General features: G+C 37.4%; 10 protein-coding genes across 10 annotated transcripts; 8 read left to right on the top strand and 2 right to left on the bottom strand.

The window, feature by feature from the left end:
* Nucleotides 1–266: 266 nt before the first annotated feature.
* ubi5 (ribosomal-ubiquitin fusion protein Ubi5) lies at nucleotides 267–722 on the top strand (the record flags this gene model as incomplete). Its single annotated transcript, XM_056183880.1, has 1 exon — nucleotides 267–722. The coding sequence occupies one exon, from the start codon at nucleotides 267–269 to the stop codon at nucleotides 720–722; it is 456 nt and encodes a 151-aa protein (XP_056036512.1).
* A 462-nt stretch (nucleotides 723–1184) lies between these two features.
* Nucleotides 1185–2369, bottom strand: csr101 (sec14 cytosolic factor family, phospholipid-intermembrane transfer protein Csr1; the record flags this gene model as incomplete). The annotated part of the gene is made up of 1 exon (XM_056179094.1): nucleotides 1185–2369. One exon carries the CDS (start codon nucleotides 2367–2369, stop codon nucleotides 1185–1187), a length of 1185 nt encoding a protein of 394 aa, XP_056036980.1.
* Nucleotides 2368–2838, top strand: dam1 (DASH complex subunit Dam1; the record flags this gene model as incomplete). The annotated part of the gene is made up of 1 exon (XM_056179093.1): nucleotides 2368–2838. One exon carries the CDS (start codon nucleotides 2368–2370, stop codon nucleotides 2836–2838), a length of 471 nt encoding a protein of 156 aa, XP_056035838.1.
* A 556-nt stretch (nucleotides 2839–3394) lies between these two features.
* On the top strand, nucleotides 3395–4747 carry atg1801 (autophagy associated WD repeat protein Atg18a; the record flags this gene model as incomplete). Its single annotated transcript, XM_056179092.1, has 5 exons — nucleotides 3395–3447; nucleotides 3488–3561; nucleotides 3625–4366; nucleotides 4425–4673; nucleotides 4726–4747. 5 exons carry the CDS (start codon nucleotides 3395–3397, stop codon nucleotides 4745–4747), a joined length of 1140 nt encoding a protein of 379 aa, XP_056035837.1.
* An 815-nt stretch (nucleotides 4748–5562) lies between these two features.
* On the top strand, nucleotides 5563–6237 carry snd302 (SRP-independent ER targeting protein Snd3b; the record flags this gene model as incomplete). Its single annotated transcript, XM_056179091.1, has 2 exons — nucleotides 5563–5574; nucleotides 5650–6237. The coding sequence occupies 2 exons, from the start codon at nucleotides 5563–5565 to the stop codon at nucleotides 6235–6237; spliced, it is 600 nt and encodes a 199-aa protein (XP_056035841.1).
* Nucleotides 6238–6598: 361 nt separating this feature from the next.
* qng1 (tRNA queuosine nucleoside glycosylase Qng1) lies at nucleotides 6599–7857 on the top strand (the record flags this gene model as incomplete). Its single annotated transcript, XM_056179090.1, has 3 exons — nucleotides 6599–6712; nucleotides 6766–6914; nucleotides 7005–7857. The coding sequence occupies 3 exons, from the start codon at nucleotides 6599–6601 to the stop codon at nucleotides 7855–7857; spliced, it is 1116 nt and encodes a 371-aa protein (XP_056035840.1).
* A 113-nt stretch (nucleotides 7858–7970) lies between these two features.
* Nucleotides 7971–8875, bottom strand: mtx2 (metaxin 2 (Sam35); the record flags this gene model as incomplete). The annotated part of the gene is made up of 2 exons (XM_056179089.1): nucleotides 7971–8231; nucleotides 8315–8875. 2 exons carry the CDS (start codon nucleotides 8873–8875, stop codon nucleotides 7971–7973), a joined length of 822 nt encoding a protein of 273 aa, XP_056035839.1.
* A 256-nt stretch (nucleotides 8876–9131) lies between these two features.
* Nucleotides 9132–9763, top strand: SOMG_00293 (uncharacterized protein; the record flags this gene model as incomplete). The annotated part of the gene is made up of 2 exons (XM_056179088.1): nucleotides 9132–9506; nucleotides 9557–9763. 2 exons carry the CDS (start codon nucleotides 9132–9134, stop codon nucleotides 9761–9763), a joined length of 582 nt encoding a protein of 193 aa, XP_056035845.1.
* A 481-nt stretch (nucleotides 9764–10244) lies between these two features.
* med13 (mediator complex subunit Med13) lies at nucleotides 10245–13804 on the top strand (the record flags this gene model as incomplete). The annotated part of the gene is made up of 2 exons (XM_056179087.1): nucleotides 10245–10286; nucleotides 10337–13804. 2 exons carry the CDS (start codon nucleotides 10245–10247, stop codon nucleotides 13802–13804), a joined length of 3510 nt encoding a protein of 1169 aa, XP_056035844.1.
* A 191-nt stretch (nucleotides 13805–13995) lies between these two features.
* On the top strand, nucleotides 13996–14958 carry SOMG_00291 (uncharacterized protein; the record flags this gene model as incomplete). Its single annotated transcript, XM_056179086.1, has 2 exons — nucleotides 13996–14679; nucleotides 14728–14958. 2 exons carry the CDS (start codon nucleotides 13996–13998, stop codon nucleotides 14956–14958), a joined length of 915 nt encoding a protein of 304 aa, XP_056035843.1.
* Nucleotides 14959–15401: the final 443 nt, after the last annotated feature.

Below are 15401 nucleotides of genomic sequence, written 5' to 3'. Positions count from 1 at the left end.
TGAGATTTTTGCTCCTTTCCTTTCTTATTATGATTTCCCATACAACAAATAATTTTCTTTTTTAACCATTAATGTTCAGCTGTTAGAAAACCTCAAGCAGCAATGTCAAAATGAACGATTCGTAATTTCTTGTATTATTCATTTTCAATATAAAGTTAATAAGCTTAGCGAACCGAAATTTCTTAGTTGTGTTTAAGCAGTCACATTTTTCGAAATTTACCAAACAAATATTTCCAACATAGAAAACTAATCTGTACTCTCCAAAAATGCAGATTTTCGTCAAAACCCTTACGGGTAAGACGATCACCCTTGAGGTCGAGTCCTCTGACACTATTGACAATGTCAAGGGCAAAATCCAAGACAAGGAGGGCATCCCCCCTGACCAACAGCGTCTAATTTTCGCTGGTAAGCAGTTGGAGGATGGCCGTACTTTGTCCGACTACAACATTCAAAAAGAATCTACCCTTCATTTGGTTCTCCGTCTTCGTGGTGGTGGTGGTAAGAAGCGTAAGAAAAAAACTTACACTACTCCCAAGAAGATTAAGCATAAGCACAAGAAAGTTGAGCTTGCTGTTCTCAAGTACTACAAGGTCGAAGATGATGGAAGCGTTAAGCGTCTCCGTCGTGAGTGCCCTACTTGCGGTGCCTCTGTCTTCATGGCCAACCATGGTGACCGTCTTTACTGCGGTAGATGTCACTTGACCCTCAAGTTGGAAGCTTAAATTAGTCAATAAATTTTGGTTCTTGAGGTTTTTATTTTTGATTCGTGAATCGTATTACTCAAATTGTAGTCCGCAAAGGTTGTAGCTTTGCCTGTAGAAATTTTGGTTTTGTTATATTAACTAACTAAAAACTGAACACGGGTGTGAATGAATTAATATGACATCTCTTGTTTACAATCACCGTTTTTTCTTTCCTTTTTTTAAACGTACAAACAAAATTGTCAAAACAAACTATATACCCGGCAGGGTTATTTATGCTGAATAGTAAATTAAGTAGTGACCGTGCCATAGCAAATAAATAGATCCGTAAAGCTAATGACTTTTGGAGGAAGGATGAAACGGAAAAGTAAACTTTTCTGATAGGAACGTAACTTGACATGATAAATCCCTTTCAACTAATATATATAAAACGAATTCCCCAAAAACAAAAACAAACAAACGTAGACGGTAGAATAGCTGAATTTAGACAGTCTGTCCTGATTTGTTGGTTAGCAATCCCAAACGATCATATACAGTTCTTGCACGAAGATATTTATCAACACGCCAATACTCTTTCGAAAAATTTGTGCCTGCAATGTCGCAATTTGTACGCAGTCTTTCATTCAGTGCATCTTCATTTGTTGTTTGGGCCCAGTGTAGAGCATGTTGCTCCCATTCATTATAATAAGCAAAATAGCGGCCAAGTGCAATTTCTTTTTCGTAGCTGTCCTCAACAACACGTTGATTCTCATTTTCCTTTGGTTCAATATATTCATACGTATGCTGATTATCTCCTCCCAGACTAGCAGGAATCACCTCGCGACCAATATGCTTTTCCAGATCCTTTGAATTTTGAGTAAAAACAATTTTTTCTGTGATTTCCGGCTTAATCCACCCTTTTATAATGTTCCATATACTTCGGAAAATCCATGGGGATTTATGCAAAATACAAACACCCAGGGATTCAGGATAGTATAATTCCAGACAAGAGGACAAGTATTTCACAAATGAATAATCCATGTTGCTTAGGGAGAACTTACTCAAGTCGAACAAAACGTTAACATTCTGAGGATCATCTATCGATGCTTGTAAGGTAGGTTGCGAATGCAAAAAGAGACGAATGGTTTCCATAGCCCAAATTGTCATTTCTCGCAATGACTTTTGCGTCTCCTTTGATGGTTGATGTAAATGCGCACGTATGTAACAGATCGGGCGGTCCTTAAGATCTCTGCCAAGCATAGTGACTTTTCCGGTACGAAGCTGTCTTATAAATTGTTCGTCATTATTCTCTTTAGCAAACAACTCACCGTGTTCTACTACTTTATCGACGTTAGATTCGATGCGCCATTTCAAAGTGTTAAGTAGCTTCAGACTAGCCTGATCTGGATCCATACGGCAAGATTTTAGAAACCGTATAAGAATAGCATCTGGAGAATCACATTTAGCAAAATGAATGAAAGAATTTCGGTAGGTACTATTTTCCTGGATAGAGGGCCATGTTTTCTTAATCATAGATTTCAACGGAGAGCATGTGGCATAATGTAACGAGTTTCGTATATCTTCTTGTTCAGTGGAAGACTGTGAGCGACGAAAAAAAAAGGTACCAGCAGCAACGGCTGAAGCCGCCGTCGAGTAGTTTCCTTTCGACCACAAACGAGAAGAAAACATGGACAACTACGAAAAAGAGACTTTAAATCCAAAAAATGATAATAATATAGAGGAAAACAAGGATCCAGATGCGATTCCACCGAATCTCCAGACGTTTGCAAATTCCTTGGCTGCTTTAGATGATGGCGTTAATGAATTTCGTAAACGTATGAATCAACTGTCAGTGACTAAGCAAAATTTAGACTCTTTTAATGAATCTTTTGCTTCTTTCTTATACGGATTACAAATTAATGCTTTTTGTGTTGACTATGAAAATGCACCTCTAGCTGAAAGTGCTTCCTTGCAGAAAATCAAGGATCAGTTGAAAATGGAAGTTCAATCGAGGCAATCTCAGCGCAATTTTGCATCTTCTTCTAATAATGGTAATAGATACGCACAAGAAATGAATACTTCAGCACTTGATGAAACGTTTACTACCAACGATACCTCTTTTATTGAACGCCCAGATTCATTCCCCGTACCTCGTTGAATTCCAAAAGAGCTTTAACTTTATTTATTTTTCGCAGTATTATTTGTAAAGGGATGACAGCATTATTGGAGCAGGTCAACAGTATGCAAGCAATCCTCAATCATCATATCTTTTGTTCTTGGTTATAAACATTATAACATGCCATGAGCTCTTCATTCTATGGTTCTATTTCTACTTCAACAAATTAAAATCTCTTACTTTTTACCCTTCAATTTCTCTGTTTTTAGTGCCTTTTTGATACAAACCCATCGACAGCAATGGAAGCATCGCAGTTTGTTCATAAAACTTTTAATCTTGGGATTTCGTTCAAGTTTTTTTTTATTTTCTTCTACTTTTACAATATATTACCATCCAAATGAAGAGAATGGGCCATTCATTCCCAAAGCTGTCTTTTGTTTACATCGTTTTAAAATGAAAATCACTGTAAGACAATCGGTTTCGGTTACCGCGGGAAGTCAACCTTTCCGCGGTTTTATAGAGAACGATGCCGGTGACCTAACTTGTCCTGTGTAAAGCAAGAACAACGAAAAACATCTTTCCGATTGCTTTCTTTAAAATGGCATCAAACAAGTCGCATCTTTTATTTTGCGGCTTTAATCAGGACTCCAAGTATGCAAGTGCACACCAAGGGTTGTTGCTGACGTTTTAGTTTATTATCGGTAGGAACCTATGATGGATACAAAATCTATAATTGTGACCCATTCGGGAAATGTTTCTTTAAATGTACGTGAGCTAGGAAATGAGAGCACTTGTTTTTATAATTTGCTCTGACCGTAATGGTTGTAGTACAGGGCGCGACGTCAATTGTCGAAATGTTGTTTAGTACGTCGCTCGTAGCACTTGTTGAGAAGGAGGATGGAAATAATCGGAAATTAAAGCTGGTCAACACAAAGAAAGGTACCACGATATGTGAATTGACATTTCCGACACCGCTGTTGTCGGTGAAATTGAATCGAAAACGGTTGCTTGCGGTACTGGAAGAACAGATCTACGTGTACGATATCAGTAACATGTTACTATTGCATACAATTGAAACATGCGGGAATCTTTTTTCTGTATGTGCACTGTCACCAAACTCTGCCAATTGCTATCTCGCTTATCCCGACACTGAAACCAAAAATACTCGACCTGAACTTGAGACTTCTTCGGCAGCTCTTTCCAGTTTAACTGTTTCCGGGCGTGTCATCGTTTGGGATGCAGTCCATTGTAAAGAAATTACAGTTATTCAAGCTCATAAAGATCCCCTTTCGATTTTAGAATTCAACGCAGATGGTACCATGTTGGCTACGGCATCCGAAAATGGTAGAATTATCCGGGTGTACTCCATTCCTTCCGGGGAACGCCTTTATCAGTTTCGGAGAGGGTCTTTGCCAGCTCAAGTTTACTCCATTGCTTTTCACCCTGATTCCACCCTTTTAGCCGTTTCTTCCAGTACCCAGACCGTTCATATATATAGACTTAGCAGCTACAGTTTGCCATCGAAACCTCAGCCAGTTCCTTCGTCCACCACTCAGCCACGAAGAGAGAGGTACGTTGGACATTCATTTATACCTTGGGAAGTTTCTCCTTTGCTAACTTGGATTTAGTTTGTTCCGAAGGTCTTCGCGAAGTATTGTGGGGACCGTTGGAGGTTATTTACCACAATCTGTTTCGGGCATGCTAGACCCAGAGCGTGATTTTGCATTTGCTCATATACCTGGTGACAAGGTGTCCTCAACAGTAGCGTTTAGCGGCGAGAATTCCAACATAAATGTTGCTACGTTTGATGGAAATTTGTATACTTTTCGAATCAATACTTCTACGGGTGGAGAATGTTCCCTTATAAATCATTTTTCGTACGTTCTAAACTGCTTTACTGTTTTTGATGCGAGTACTAATTGATTCAAGAATTGGCCTGTCTGCAACGTAAATGGTTAGGCCCCTCGTCGTCGTTGTGTTATTTTATGACACATAAAAAGCAGATAGTTTTTTGTTTTCTACTCTTTTTCTTTCGTCTGTTAATTTTATGATGGTCTCTCATTCAGTTTAAAACTCATAATGCTTTGTTGCTTCATGGATCCACAACTTTTAATGATTTGAAAATTATACTACATTTGTACTTTTACTACTCGTTGATAATCTGAATGTGAATGAATGTAAATTAAGCTACCTTCATCTTTTGCAAGTCTACCACACGATACCTAGCACTCTTTCCCACAAGGATCATCATCACTGAATATTATGGCGAGGCAGGACGCAATGTAAACAACATTTTGCGCAACGCCAACCTTTCGGATTGCTTGTTTTTGTCAACCATCAATGTTCCATTCCTTCCAACTCCTTTAAACGAGTCAAGTAGCCCGATTCAATGGAGATGATTCCTAGCTTACAGGCCAACACGTATGATGAATCGCCATAAATCCACTTTTTACGTTTCAGCGATTGCTTCTCGATAACCACTTTATGACTAGAATCCTCTTAAATTATTTCTTCTTTTGTATTCGATGTTCTACACTTTTCTTTCCAACCTATTGTTTATTACAAACCTCGTTGTAAGAGTATCTATAGTGATAGCGCCACTGTCTTTCATTTCGTTAAATTCTCTGATTATCTGCACATGAGTATGATTATCAATAAAACTCTGTATAAAACTTGCCCTCCGCCATTACCTTCATAGAATTGGATCTGATAAAAATCCTAGAATTATAGAAAAGTACATTAAATTCACTTTATTTGAAATAAAAAATGAATGCTCAGGTATGCAAAAGCAATCGTCGGTGAAGACGGAAGATCGTTTCTGTGTTGTAATTGATACTAACCATTCTATGCTAGGTTTTAAATCTTGTCGCCGCTTTAGGTGTTATGCAATACTCTAAACGATTGGACTTTGAAGATCCTCAAATTGTTTACTATGCTCGTGCTGCTTATGTGGTCTCCAATGCTATTATTTTTGGCATTTATACCATTATTCAAACTCGCATAAGCTCCAACAATGATCGTACACCCCTGATCTATGAAGAACCTGCTGCTCCTTTCTCTGGACAATCGGCTGGAAAACATGTCAGTACCACTGTCAAGGATTATGACACTGAGCAACTTCAGAAGGCTAAGAAGAGCTCTATGATTGGTGTAGCTATGATGGCCTTTATGCACTTATACATGGGCTATGCTCAACCTTTGGTACTTCAATCCATCCTCCCTTTGATTAGCTTGTTCACAAACCAATTGACTTCTATTTACATTCTTGGCAAGGCAGCCGAAGGTAGTTTGGCTCGTCCTTTTGCTGCTGGTGGTGGTCCGTTCAGTAACGCCAACAAGTCTGCTCCTGCCGCTCCGGCTGCTTCTTCCAGCACACCCGCTGCTGCTGTCTCGGATGGTCCCACCATCACTGAATTGAATGATGAAGAAAAAACCGCCTAAATACAGTCATTGCATGCTGAACATTCGCCGATTCTTTAAGAAATGAATTCATTTAATTTTTGTTTTATTTTGTATTTTTTTCCTATGGTGTTCACTATCTAATATATTTACTTGCTTTCACTGCATCAGGTGGTCCAGTCTGTTGAGCAAGTATTTTCAGATGAGCCTACCTACGCTTTGTTTCTTTCAAAAGAATTTTTTGGCAAAATGTAGCTACAATAAGAACATTCTTGTTCATAGTACATATCGTAAATAATCGTTGTTACAAAAAGAGTAAAAGGCGTAAATATGAATCCGTAAAAAGAGTTGTGTTATTTCAATTTTATTTAAGTACATCTGCTACGACTCATGCGTTTTCGCGATGCCGACCATTGTCACTGTCATCCAGGCATTGGTTCATTCGACCCTTCAGAATTCAGAGTCAGGATTTACTGCTATGTCTCGAGTGTTGGAGGATTCCAAGTTTATTGCTTCGGTAAGAAAGCTTTGTTAGGGATTATGAGAATGATTCTCATGCATTTTATATAGAATTCAAAGGATGTCCAAGTAAACGCAGAAGGATGTTATCGTGTTGCTTCCTGGATTGAACACCAGTTGGACAATTTAGGGCCAAAGTTTGCAAATTGGCAAGACCATGAATTACACCCTAAATCCCAAGACGCACATACGTTGGACTGGTAAGTTTCTTTTGGCCTTTTTCCGTTTCACCTTGATGCTGTTTACCAAAATTAGATTGAAGCACAGTATGCTAACGGAAATGATTTTAGGATCTTCTTGATTGATATTTTAAACTTCTCGTTTTGGTCTGATGCAGATACCAGAGATTCAGGCAATCATCCTGCTCGATTCGGTGTACGCTATAAAGGAAACCTGTACACAGGATATTGGAGTCTTTGTGCTGCCGTCAATAAAGCCCTAGACAACGATATCCCAATAACTAATCCAACATTTTATGCAGATGAAGCTCGTTGTCCTGATGACTTAATTGCTTCCATTTTTGCTAGCGACACAAAAGAGCCAGTTCCCTTGTTAGCTGAGCGCATACGAATTATGCGGGCAAGTGGTAAAGCATTGCTAAAACATTATCAGGGACGATTTGTTCACTTGCTGGACAAATGCGATCACAGTGCTCAAAAGTTGCTTGGACTTCTTTTGAAGAATTTTCCCGATTTTCGAGACATTTCACTTTACAAAGGTCGTGAGTGCTACATATTGAAGCGCGCACAAATACTGGTAGCTGAAACATGGGCATGTTTTCATGGAAAAAGCTACGGAAGATTTGACGATATAGATAGCATTACTATGTTTGCTGATTATCGGGTTCCACAAATCCTTTGGCAGCTCGGATGCTTGGATTATTCTGCTGAATTTGAAGATCGATTGCGGAAAAGTCTACTGATTGCTCATAATGACCCGATGGAAATAGAAATGCGTGGATGCAGTATATGGGCAGTTGAATTGGTTCGTCAAGCAGCAAATCGACAAAATTTGAATGCAATTATGATTGATTTTTTCCTATGGGATCTGGCAAAAGAATGGCAAGCTACAGGATATTCCCCTCATCAAGGAAGAGTGCTAAGCTCTGTCCCTTCAATCCGAGTACGAAGTATATATTATTGATTTTTTTATAGGAGTTCTTCTTAGAATTTAGGGAATAAAAGGTTTAATACAACTGTACACGAGATCGTAGTGCAAATACCAATATCAACCAGAATCAGTCCCTATTTGTAACATCATTCATCATCAAGTAAAACGGAACCGTAAGAGCTATAGCCAGCCAAAGCACGTACACGGTTGGCTAGATCTAAGAGATTTTTATTAGACGTTAAAGAGAGGCGTAATTGATCATTCTTCAATGGGAGGTGAAGGATCATTTCTGCATAGCTAAACAGAGAAATGTCTAAAATGGAAGGAGCATCTCCGTTAAAAAAATAGGCCCCATTGCTTAACAAATCTGAAAGAGATGAAAAGGCTCTGGCTGCATCTTCAAAAATCTACATCAATATCAAGTTAGCGCCGAAAACTAAAACTACTGAAAAAAAGAAGAGAACAAAAGTTCAAATAATAAAGTACTTACCGTGTCTGCATCCAGATTTTTTTCCTCAGTCAAAATACGAAGCTGTTTTTTCTTTTCAAGAGGCTGGGCTATTGTCCTTATTAAGCTCAAAGGCCAAGTTGCCTTTGTAAACCAATGGTTTTGTAATTCACGGAAATTGGCCTCATCAAGATACATGCTATAGTTCAAAGCAACGTGGATGGGGCCAGTCAGAAGACTCATCCAAGGTGCTATAATTTGCAACATTTGCTCGTCATTTACTAGATGTAATAATAAACCATTTTTCAAGACGACTTTGTGAAAAACTATTTCTAGGAAAGGCGTATTTTGGTCAGGTGAAGCATGATTTGAAACGTTGAGTAGAATGATTTCTGGGTCATAAAGCTTGACCCATGTTTGCCATTGCAAAGATTCTAAATCCATTGACTCTGAGGTTGGATCGCCATTCCAATTGCTAACATACAAAACCGGTTTCGTTTTCAATTCCTCATTTACTGCTGGATAAGGACTCTCAAATGTGATTAAAGGGAAGTTTTTGAATATAGAGCGATAAAAGGAACTTATTTTCGTCAAAGAGCTCATTTTCTATGTTAGAGTAAGTAATTTGAAACCACGAAGGTGTCCTTGAAATTACCACCAACACCTGTGTATTGTCGCCTGCTTTATTTTCGTAATTTCTTTTATAGAAGACTTTTCAAGTTTAGTTGTTTCTTTTCTTGATTTTTTTGTTGCTGTAGCGAAGAAAAAAAAATTAAGCTTGACTCATTGTTTTACATTTGGATCTTGGGAGTTTACAAAGACGCCAAGGAATCGTGTTCTACTATTTACTTATTGAAAAATGGATTTGTCTTTATTCTCGGATATCAAATCATCAATTAATAAGGAAGCTAAATCTCAATCTTCTTCCAAAAACAATAAGCCTTCGAAAAAGGATACAAGCAATCCATCAAAAAAAAGGAAAGAAGGAAAAGAGGGAAAAGAGCAATCTCCCTCTGATAATAAAGAGAACAAGAAGGATCAGAAAAATGGTGAGAAGCAACAAACCAAGAAAGCCAAGAAGGAAAATGAAACTTTGCTCAAGGACATAATGGATTTAGGAGGTTCCAAGGAAGATTTGGAATTAATTAAAGACGTTGGAAGTGATGAAGAGATTGATCCTAAACAGGATAAGAATAAGAAATCCTCCAAGGCAGACAATGATTCTGATTCTAATGTACGTGATTCTGAAAAAACTGAAGCCAAATAGCTAACTTTATAATTTAGCTTTTGCAGGATTTATCCAAATTTGCCGGCCAGCTAGGATTTGCTCAAAATAGGTTTGATGAGCGCGCTTACGATTCAGAATCCGATGAAGACAGTAGTGAAGATGAAGAAGCTTCTTTGTCTGCCGACTCAGATTCAATAGTAGGCGAGCACGAAGATGATGCTTCTGACCAGCAAAGCGATGATAAGCAACACGAGAAGAAATAACTCGTCGAGTTAGAGCATCACCTATTGAACGACCTCTGTTGGCTGTGGCTCTTCAGTAACGGGTTTCTTTCATACTGGCTTTCTCAGTTCAAGATTGTTTATTCTTTTTTCAAAGGAAACATTATATTTTTATGGGTTTATATTTTGGGTTACTTATTAGAGTATGTACTTTATTCGGTCTATTTAATGGAAGGTTTGAGAAAATATAAGAGTTTTAGGATGAAAGATAGTTCTGATGTGTATGAATCTTAGTCTATTTCTTTTCGTAAACGTTTAATAGCAAAATAGCCAGTTGGGTTAACCCTTCAAGTCCTCATTTTTTGGAAACATTTGATGGTATATTTCTAGTTCTTTGAGTAATACCTATTTTCTATTTTTTTTCCTTTTCAATCTATATTTCTTCATTTCCAATTCAACAAAATCTTGTGATCTACCACCCATATTAAACTTCGCCTTTCATAGGTTTACCATTTAACCAGGAATGCAGCAGGATGAGGTTCAATTATTAAATTTTTCCTCAATTGTATGTTCATTCAAGTAAACTTTTCATTGATTCTAACTATAACCATCTAGCCTTGCCCAGAAACCATCTTTTATGCTAAATATGAAATACAAAACTCTGGAAATGAAACTGCCTTACAGGACCTTTACGATTTCGAGACCTCATTAAAGAACAAAAGTCAAATTTGTTGCGTTCTAGATGGCTCATTATATTTATATGCATTTGATTCCATCCCGCTTTTACCTGAGCCTCGACCTTCTATGCTCGTTTTGAATGATTCTGGAAGCCTTGGTCGTTCATTCTTTCAGCATAAAACCATTTCGATAACGTATTTGATACAGGTTAACTTTGTCCAAGCTTTACGGCGTTTAAGCGTGTATCATCTTTGCAAAGAATATGGATTTCTTTCTCTCAAAGAGTTTTTAGTCCCAATAAGGGCCGCTTCAACATTTTGTCTGGAAGGTTTGGATGTTTACGAATACCCTCTTCTTGGTTTACATATTGGTTTTCTGACAAATGGCTCTATGGAGTTTTCTTTTCGACCTACAGGGCTGTCACTATATTGTTTATCAAATATAGCAAATCTGGAAGACTATGTATCAAAGGAGGTCGTTGTATTGCCATTTGGATGTAAAGCAAAATTGATCTCTTTTCAAGCACCTTCGTCTATATTAACTATCGAAACCTTACAAAATCGTTATGGCTTTTCAAATCTTTCAATAACAAAATGGGTGGGAATTCAAGTCGATTTTTTGGACTATGCATTTTCATGGCCGTTATGCCTTTGTTTCTTAATAAAAACCCCATTTTCCACGCGTTTGGTAAATGACTTTGATAAATACTTTTCCGCTGAGGCATATTCTTTCCCTTTTTATGCATCAAAAGATATGCTATCAAAAGAATGCACTCATATGGATCAGGATAAAACAAAGGTATATTCAAACTCGGAGAACTTGGGTCATACTGCTTCAGCCTGTGCTCCTTTGAAGCCGGAACTGCCAAATCCTTTGGCTATACCTTCTAGTCCCCAATTACCCATACACGAAACAAACGATCCCTTTCCATCAGCAGAAAATGGTATGGAAGAAGTTGATCGAGGAAATGATCTACTCATGGAAGATATTGAGGAAGCTGGAATCACCGAAGCTGATTTTGACTATTTTGATTTACCTACCCATGAAGTAAACTCATACCCTCAAAATATGGAAGAAATAGAGCAGAAATCTGAAAGTTTAAATCAAGTTGGTTTGGAAAGCTTTTTGGAAGAAACACAAGTCGACCGTCAGCGATTACCCTTGTCACCCAAGACTTTTACTCAAGAAAACAACATAGCAACAAAAACTTTATCTAAAAGCCCTTCAGAGCTTGCGATCCCAAAAGCTCCCCTCAAATCTCCTAGTATGGATGACTCAAACATTGAGAGTTACTTTCATGACGAAGTTGTACCGCCGCAATATAATGCAATTCCAATTTCTTCCTCTTCAATCAATATTGCAAAAAAGTACTCAATTGGTGGAAAGTACTGGTGTCCTTCTGATTTGCTCCATCGATCTGATAGTCTAGGATCATTAACAAACTCGGTCAGCAGTGTCGAGGAAGAAAAACACTTATACGATAATTTACGGGAGACAATTAAACACCAACCTAATTCTGGATTGGAACTTTCTATCCAAACAAGGGTGTCCTTCCCATCGCTCGAGACAAAAAGCGCGAAGCTTTTAAGTCCTTCTTCATTTAATAGCGACACAGATGTAACTAAAATAAACGATTCTTTTGAACCTTTGTTGGATGATTACAATTTGAAGCATCTTAAAATGATTAAAGAGGAGGCGTTATTAGAGATAATGTTGAGCCAGCCGTTCTATTTTTATTTATTACCTTTTTGGAGAAACCAAAATTCAGATTATATTTCCTGTAATGATTCACATGATTATCTCTACATTCAGGAAGCTACTAAGGGTTTTCTCGAAGACTTATTTTCAGGACTAAGCAGACGTATTTCATTAAGATCTTGCGCTTCTCGGGAAACTGAAATGAATGGCAATGGCACCAAAGGCGTTGATGTGGCTAATACATATTTAATTAATGTGAATCAACCTGGTGTAATATTGAAATCAAATAATCAAAAGCTAACGGTTGATTTTAATGCTACTAAACATTGGTTATCTTTAAACCTTCAGCCACTCGATGAAAAAAGAAATTATAGAGTTTTGCTTTTTACCCAGGAAAAGCCGGAATCAATTACGTTAGTCAAATCTCTGTTTGATGATATTCGTTTCGCTTATGAAAATAGTTATTTTGGCAAGCTTGAGTTTGGAAATCTTGTAACATTACAAAAAAATGGGATTATAGATTATGATTCACCTTGCTTGAAATCGTTTTCCGAATCTGGTGACCAATTTAATGAACAACAAAGCACAAGTATTTCAGATCTGGCTAAAGAATGTGCCAATGTCTATTCCAATGATAATGTTCTAGTTTTATTCTTCGTTGATGATTCCGTTCGTTCGTTCTTTTCAACATGCCAGTTGTTTACTTTGTTTAATGAAGTTATTTCTAATGAAACTAAGAAAGCTGGCTTGCTTAATGATAAACTTTTTTTAAGAATAATACCTTCTTCAGCTGTTTGCGCTATTGGTCAGCCTCTTGCGATGAAGGATTTGTCTCCTACAACTATTGCATTGGACATATATAGTACTCCACCGCTGAATAATTCTTCTTTTAAAGCTAAATTCCGTCCTTTTGCTGTTGAAAAGCCTATCGGCACTTTACTGGATTATAAATTAGCTAATACAAATTCTGCCAGTGCCCTGTTTAATGATTATACTTTACATGTGACTTATACGATCGTGCTAAATAAGTATCTACTATGCAACTGGAGCGATACTTATGGTGAACTTGAACATATTAAATGGTTTTTGTTGAGTGAGACAGACTCAATGGTGGACGTATTTCAGAAGATCTGGAGAACCAGCAATGAGATTATGAAGATAGGCTCGTTTTCTTGGTGTTTGAGTATAATGAAAGTTGGTGTTCTATCGTTAGAGGAACTCAATGCTTGGAAACAAGTGGCAGACTCCCAAGAGTTCATGGATAAATCGACGTTTGTTATCGGCAATTGTTTAATTTATGACATTTTTAAACCATGTATAAAACCATTTTTCAATATTCTTTTCAGATCATGCAACAACCCCTGCAATTCGCTGCAAACCCCAGAAAACATTGAAATTGCAGGTATAGTGAGAGAAGCAGCTACCCTGGTTCCAAACTTTAACGCTTTGAATATTAATCCTTGCCTAGCCTATGGATTACTTGGGCATAGTAAGTGTGGTTATGTTGTGCCAGTTGCAAATATACAATTGTTTCATCTGAAGCAGAGCGAACCGACTCTAGTTCTGCGTAAGATACTGAGAGAGTACATGTTTATGTCTTCCTCTTCTATAAAGAATCATTATTCGTCGGTTCCAATACCCCATAATATATCTACTGTCTTGTATCAAGGGCAATTACTTGATTACTTAAGGGGAGGTGATCATTGAAAATATAAGGGAAATGGTTAATTATTTATGCTTTTATTTATTAACTCGTTTGATGGATTTATTTTCTAATATGGGAGACGAAACCTGTGTTGAGGTCCTTAATTTTCAGTAGTCTCTTAGTTTGTTTACATGTTGGGCGAACTTATAAATGGTCGTCTTCATCGTAGTTACCTTGCGCAAACATATTTAGGATGAAAAACTATTTCAAAAGTTACTCTACTAAAAAAAAGTTAGACAAAGATGAATCCAAGAAGGATGAAAATCTGGAAAGTGCATTGAGCCGTCATGATGAAATGAAGGATAAACCAAGGAGCAGAAGCCTTCCTCGTGATAATACATTTTTGGAGGATAAAATGAAAGAATTAGATAGCATTCTACGTGCGAACGATAATTATCTACAAAAGGAACCTGGTAAAAGCAAACGGAACACCCGTTCGGTGCTTTCTCCGAAAGATTTGAATATACAAAGCAAAGTGAATAAGAGTTCTTTAACGTTTCTTAAATCAGATTTTTCTATGCCAGCTACTGAGGATACTTCGATGAGCAAGAGCAACCTGAGCATGGATAAACAAAGAACGAGTTTGGGAAAAGTAAAGGATAAAGGAAAGAAAGATCTTACATCTTACACACCCCGATCTTTAATACAGCCAAGTTATCTTGGTTCTAGTGATCAGCGTCGACCCTTTTCGAGCTTGCATTTGTTTGGAAACTCGATACTCGATTCGAAAGACGAAAAGTCAAAGCCTTTATTTAATTCTAGTTCTTTTTGCGTAACATCTACGCCTGTGGCCTCACGAGAAAAGAATTCGTCGATTTTGCATTATAACTCAGTGTCGCCTACACAATCCATTTTGGAAGACCATTCTGTGGAAAAGGTAATGTTTTGAATTAATTTGTTTATTTATCTAATCTAATCTCAATAGTATACTCTTCGAATTCGTGAGCTTGAGCGAATGTTAAATGATGAAAGGCATCTAAATGCAAACCATGAAAAAGTCATTGCGGAGATGAAGGTCCATTTAAAAACACTACGAAATGAATTTCAGTTTGCAAAGAGACTTTTTATGAACGCTCTTGCTGAGCATCAAGAAATGGTCAACAATAACTCCAAAAACTGTCAAGTACAATCTTCTCGTCTGCCACAACAGTTGTAAATCTTCTAGTCTAGAGGAATCCTTTTGTGCACTCTCCCCAATACAAATTTTTCTGTTTTATCTCTCCTTGCGCAATTCTACAGTATAATAAATCCTCAATGAATTGAGCCACAAGCTGGTTTCACTTCATAAAACTTGTTCAAAGGACTCGTAAGTGTCCAAACGGAATGAAGTAGAGTACTAACTAGCATCTCACTAAGATACTGATAGTAGAAAAAATCAGAAATTAATTCACATGAAACTTTAAGAATTTCTTATATTTTCTTTTCCTTCATCACTGTAAACAAAGATGTAAACAAACAAGGGCTGCACTGCATATCTTTTCGTTTCGTAAAATAAAATGGTGACATGCAACGCAATGATTTACAACACCAAATTCGATGTCAGAGCAAGAAAAAAGTCGATGGATGATTTCATTTAGACAGTTTTGTATAGTCGATTTT

This window comes from Schizosaccharomyces osmophilus, chromosome 1 (assembly GCF_027921745.1).
Source record: "Schizosaccharomyces osmophilus chromosome 1, complete sequence".
In the NCBI taxonomy this organism is placed as follows: domain Eukaryota; kingdom Fungi; phylum Ascomycota; class Schizosaccharomycetes; order Schizosaccharomycetales; family Schizosaccharomycetaceae; genus Schizosaccharomyces; species Schizosaccharomyces osmophilus.
The sequence above is the reverse complement of the archived record's forward strand: the minus strand, read 5'-3'. Positions and strand labels throughout refer to the sequence as shown.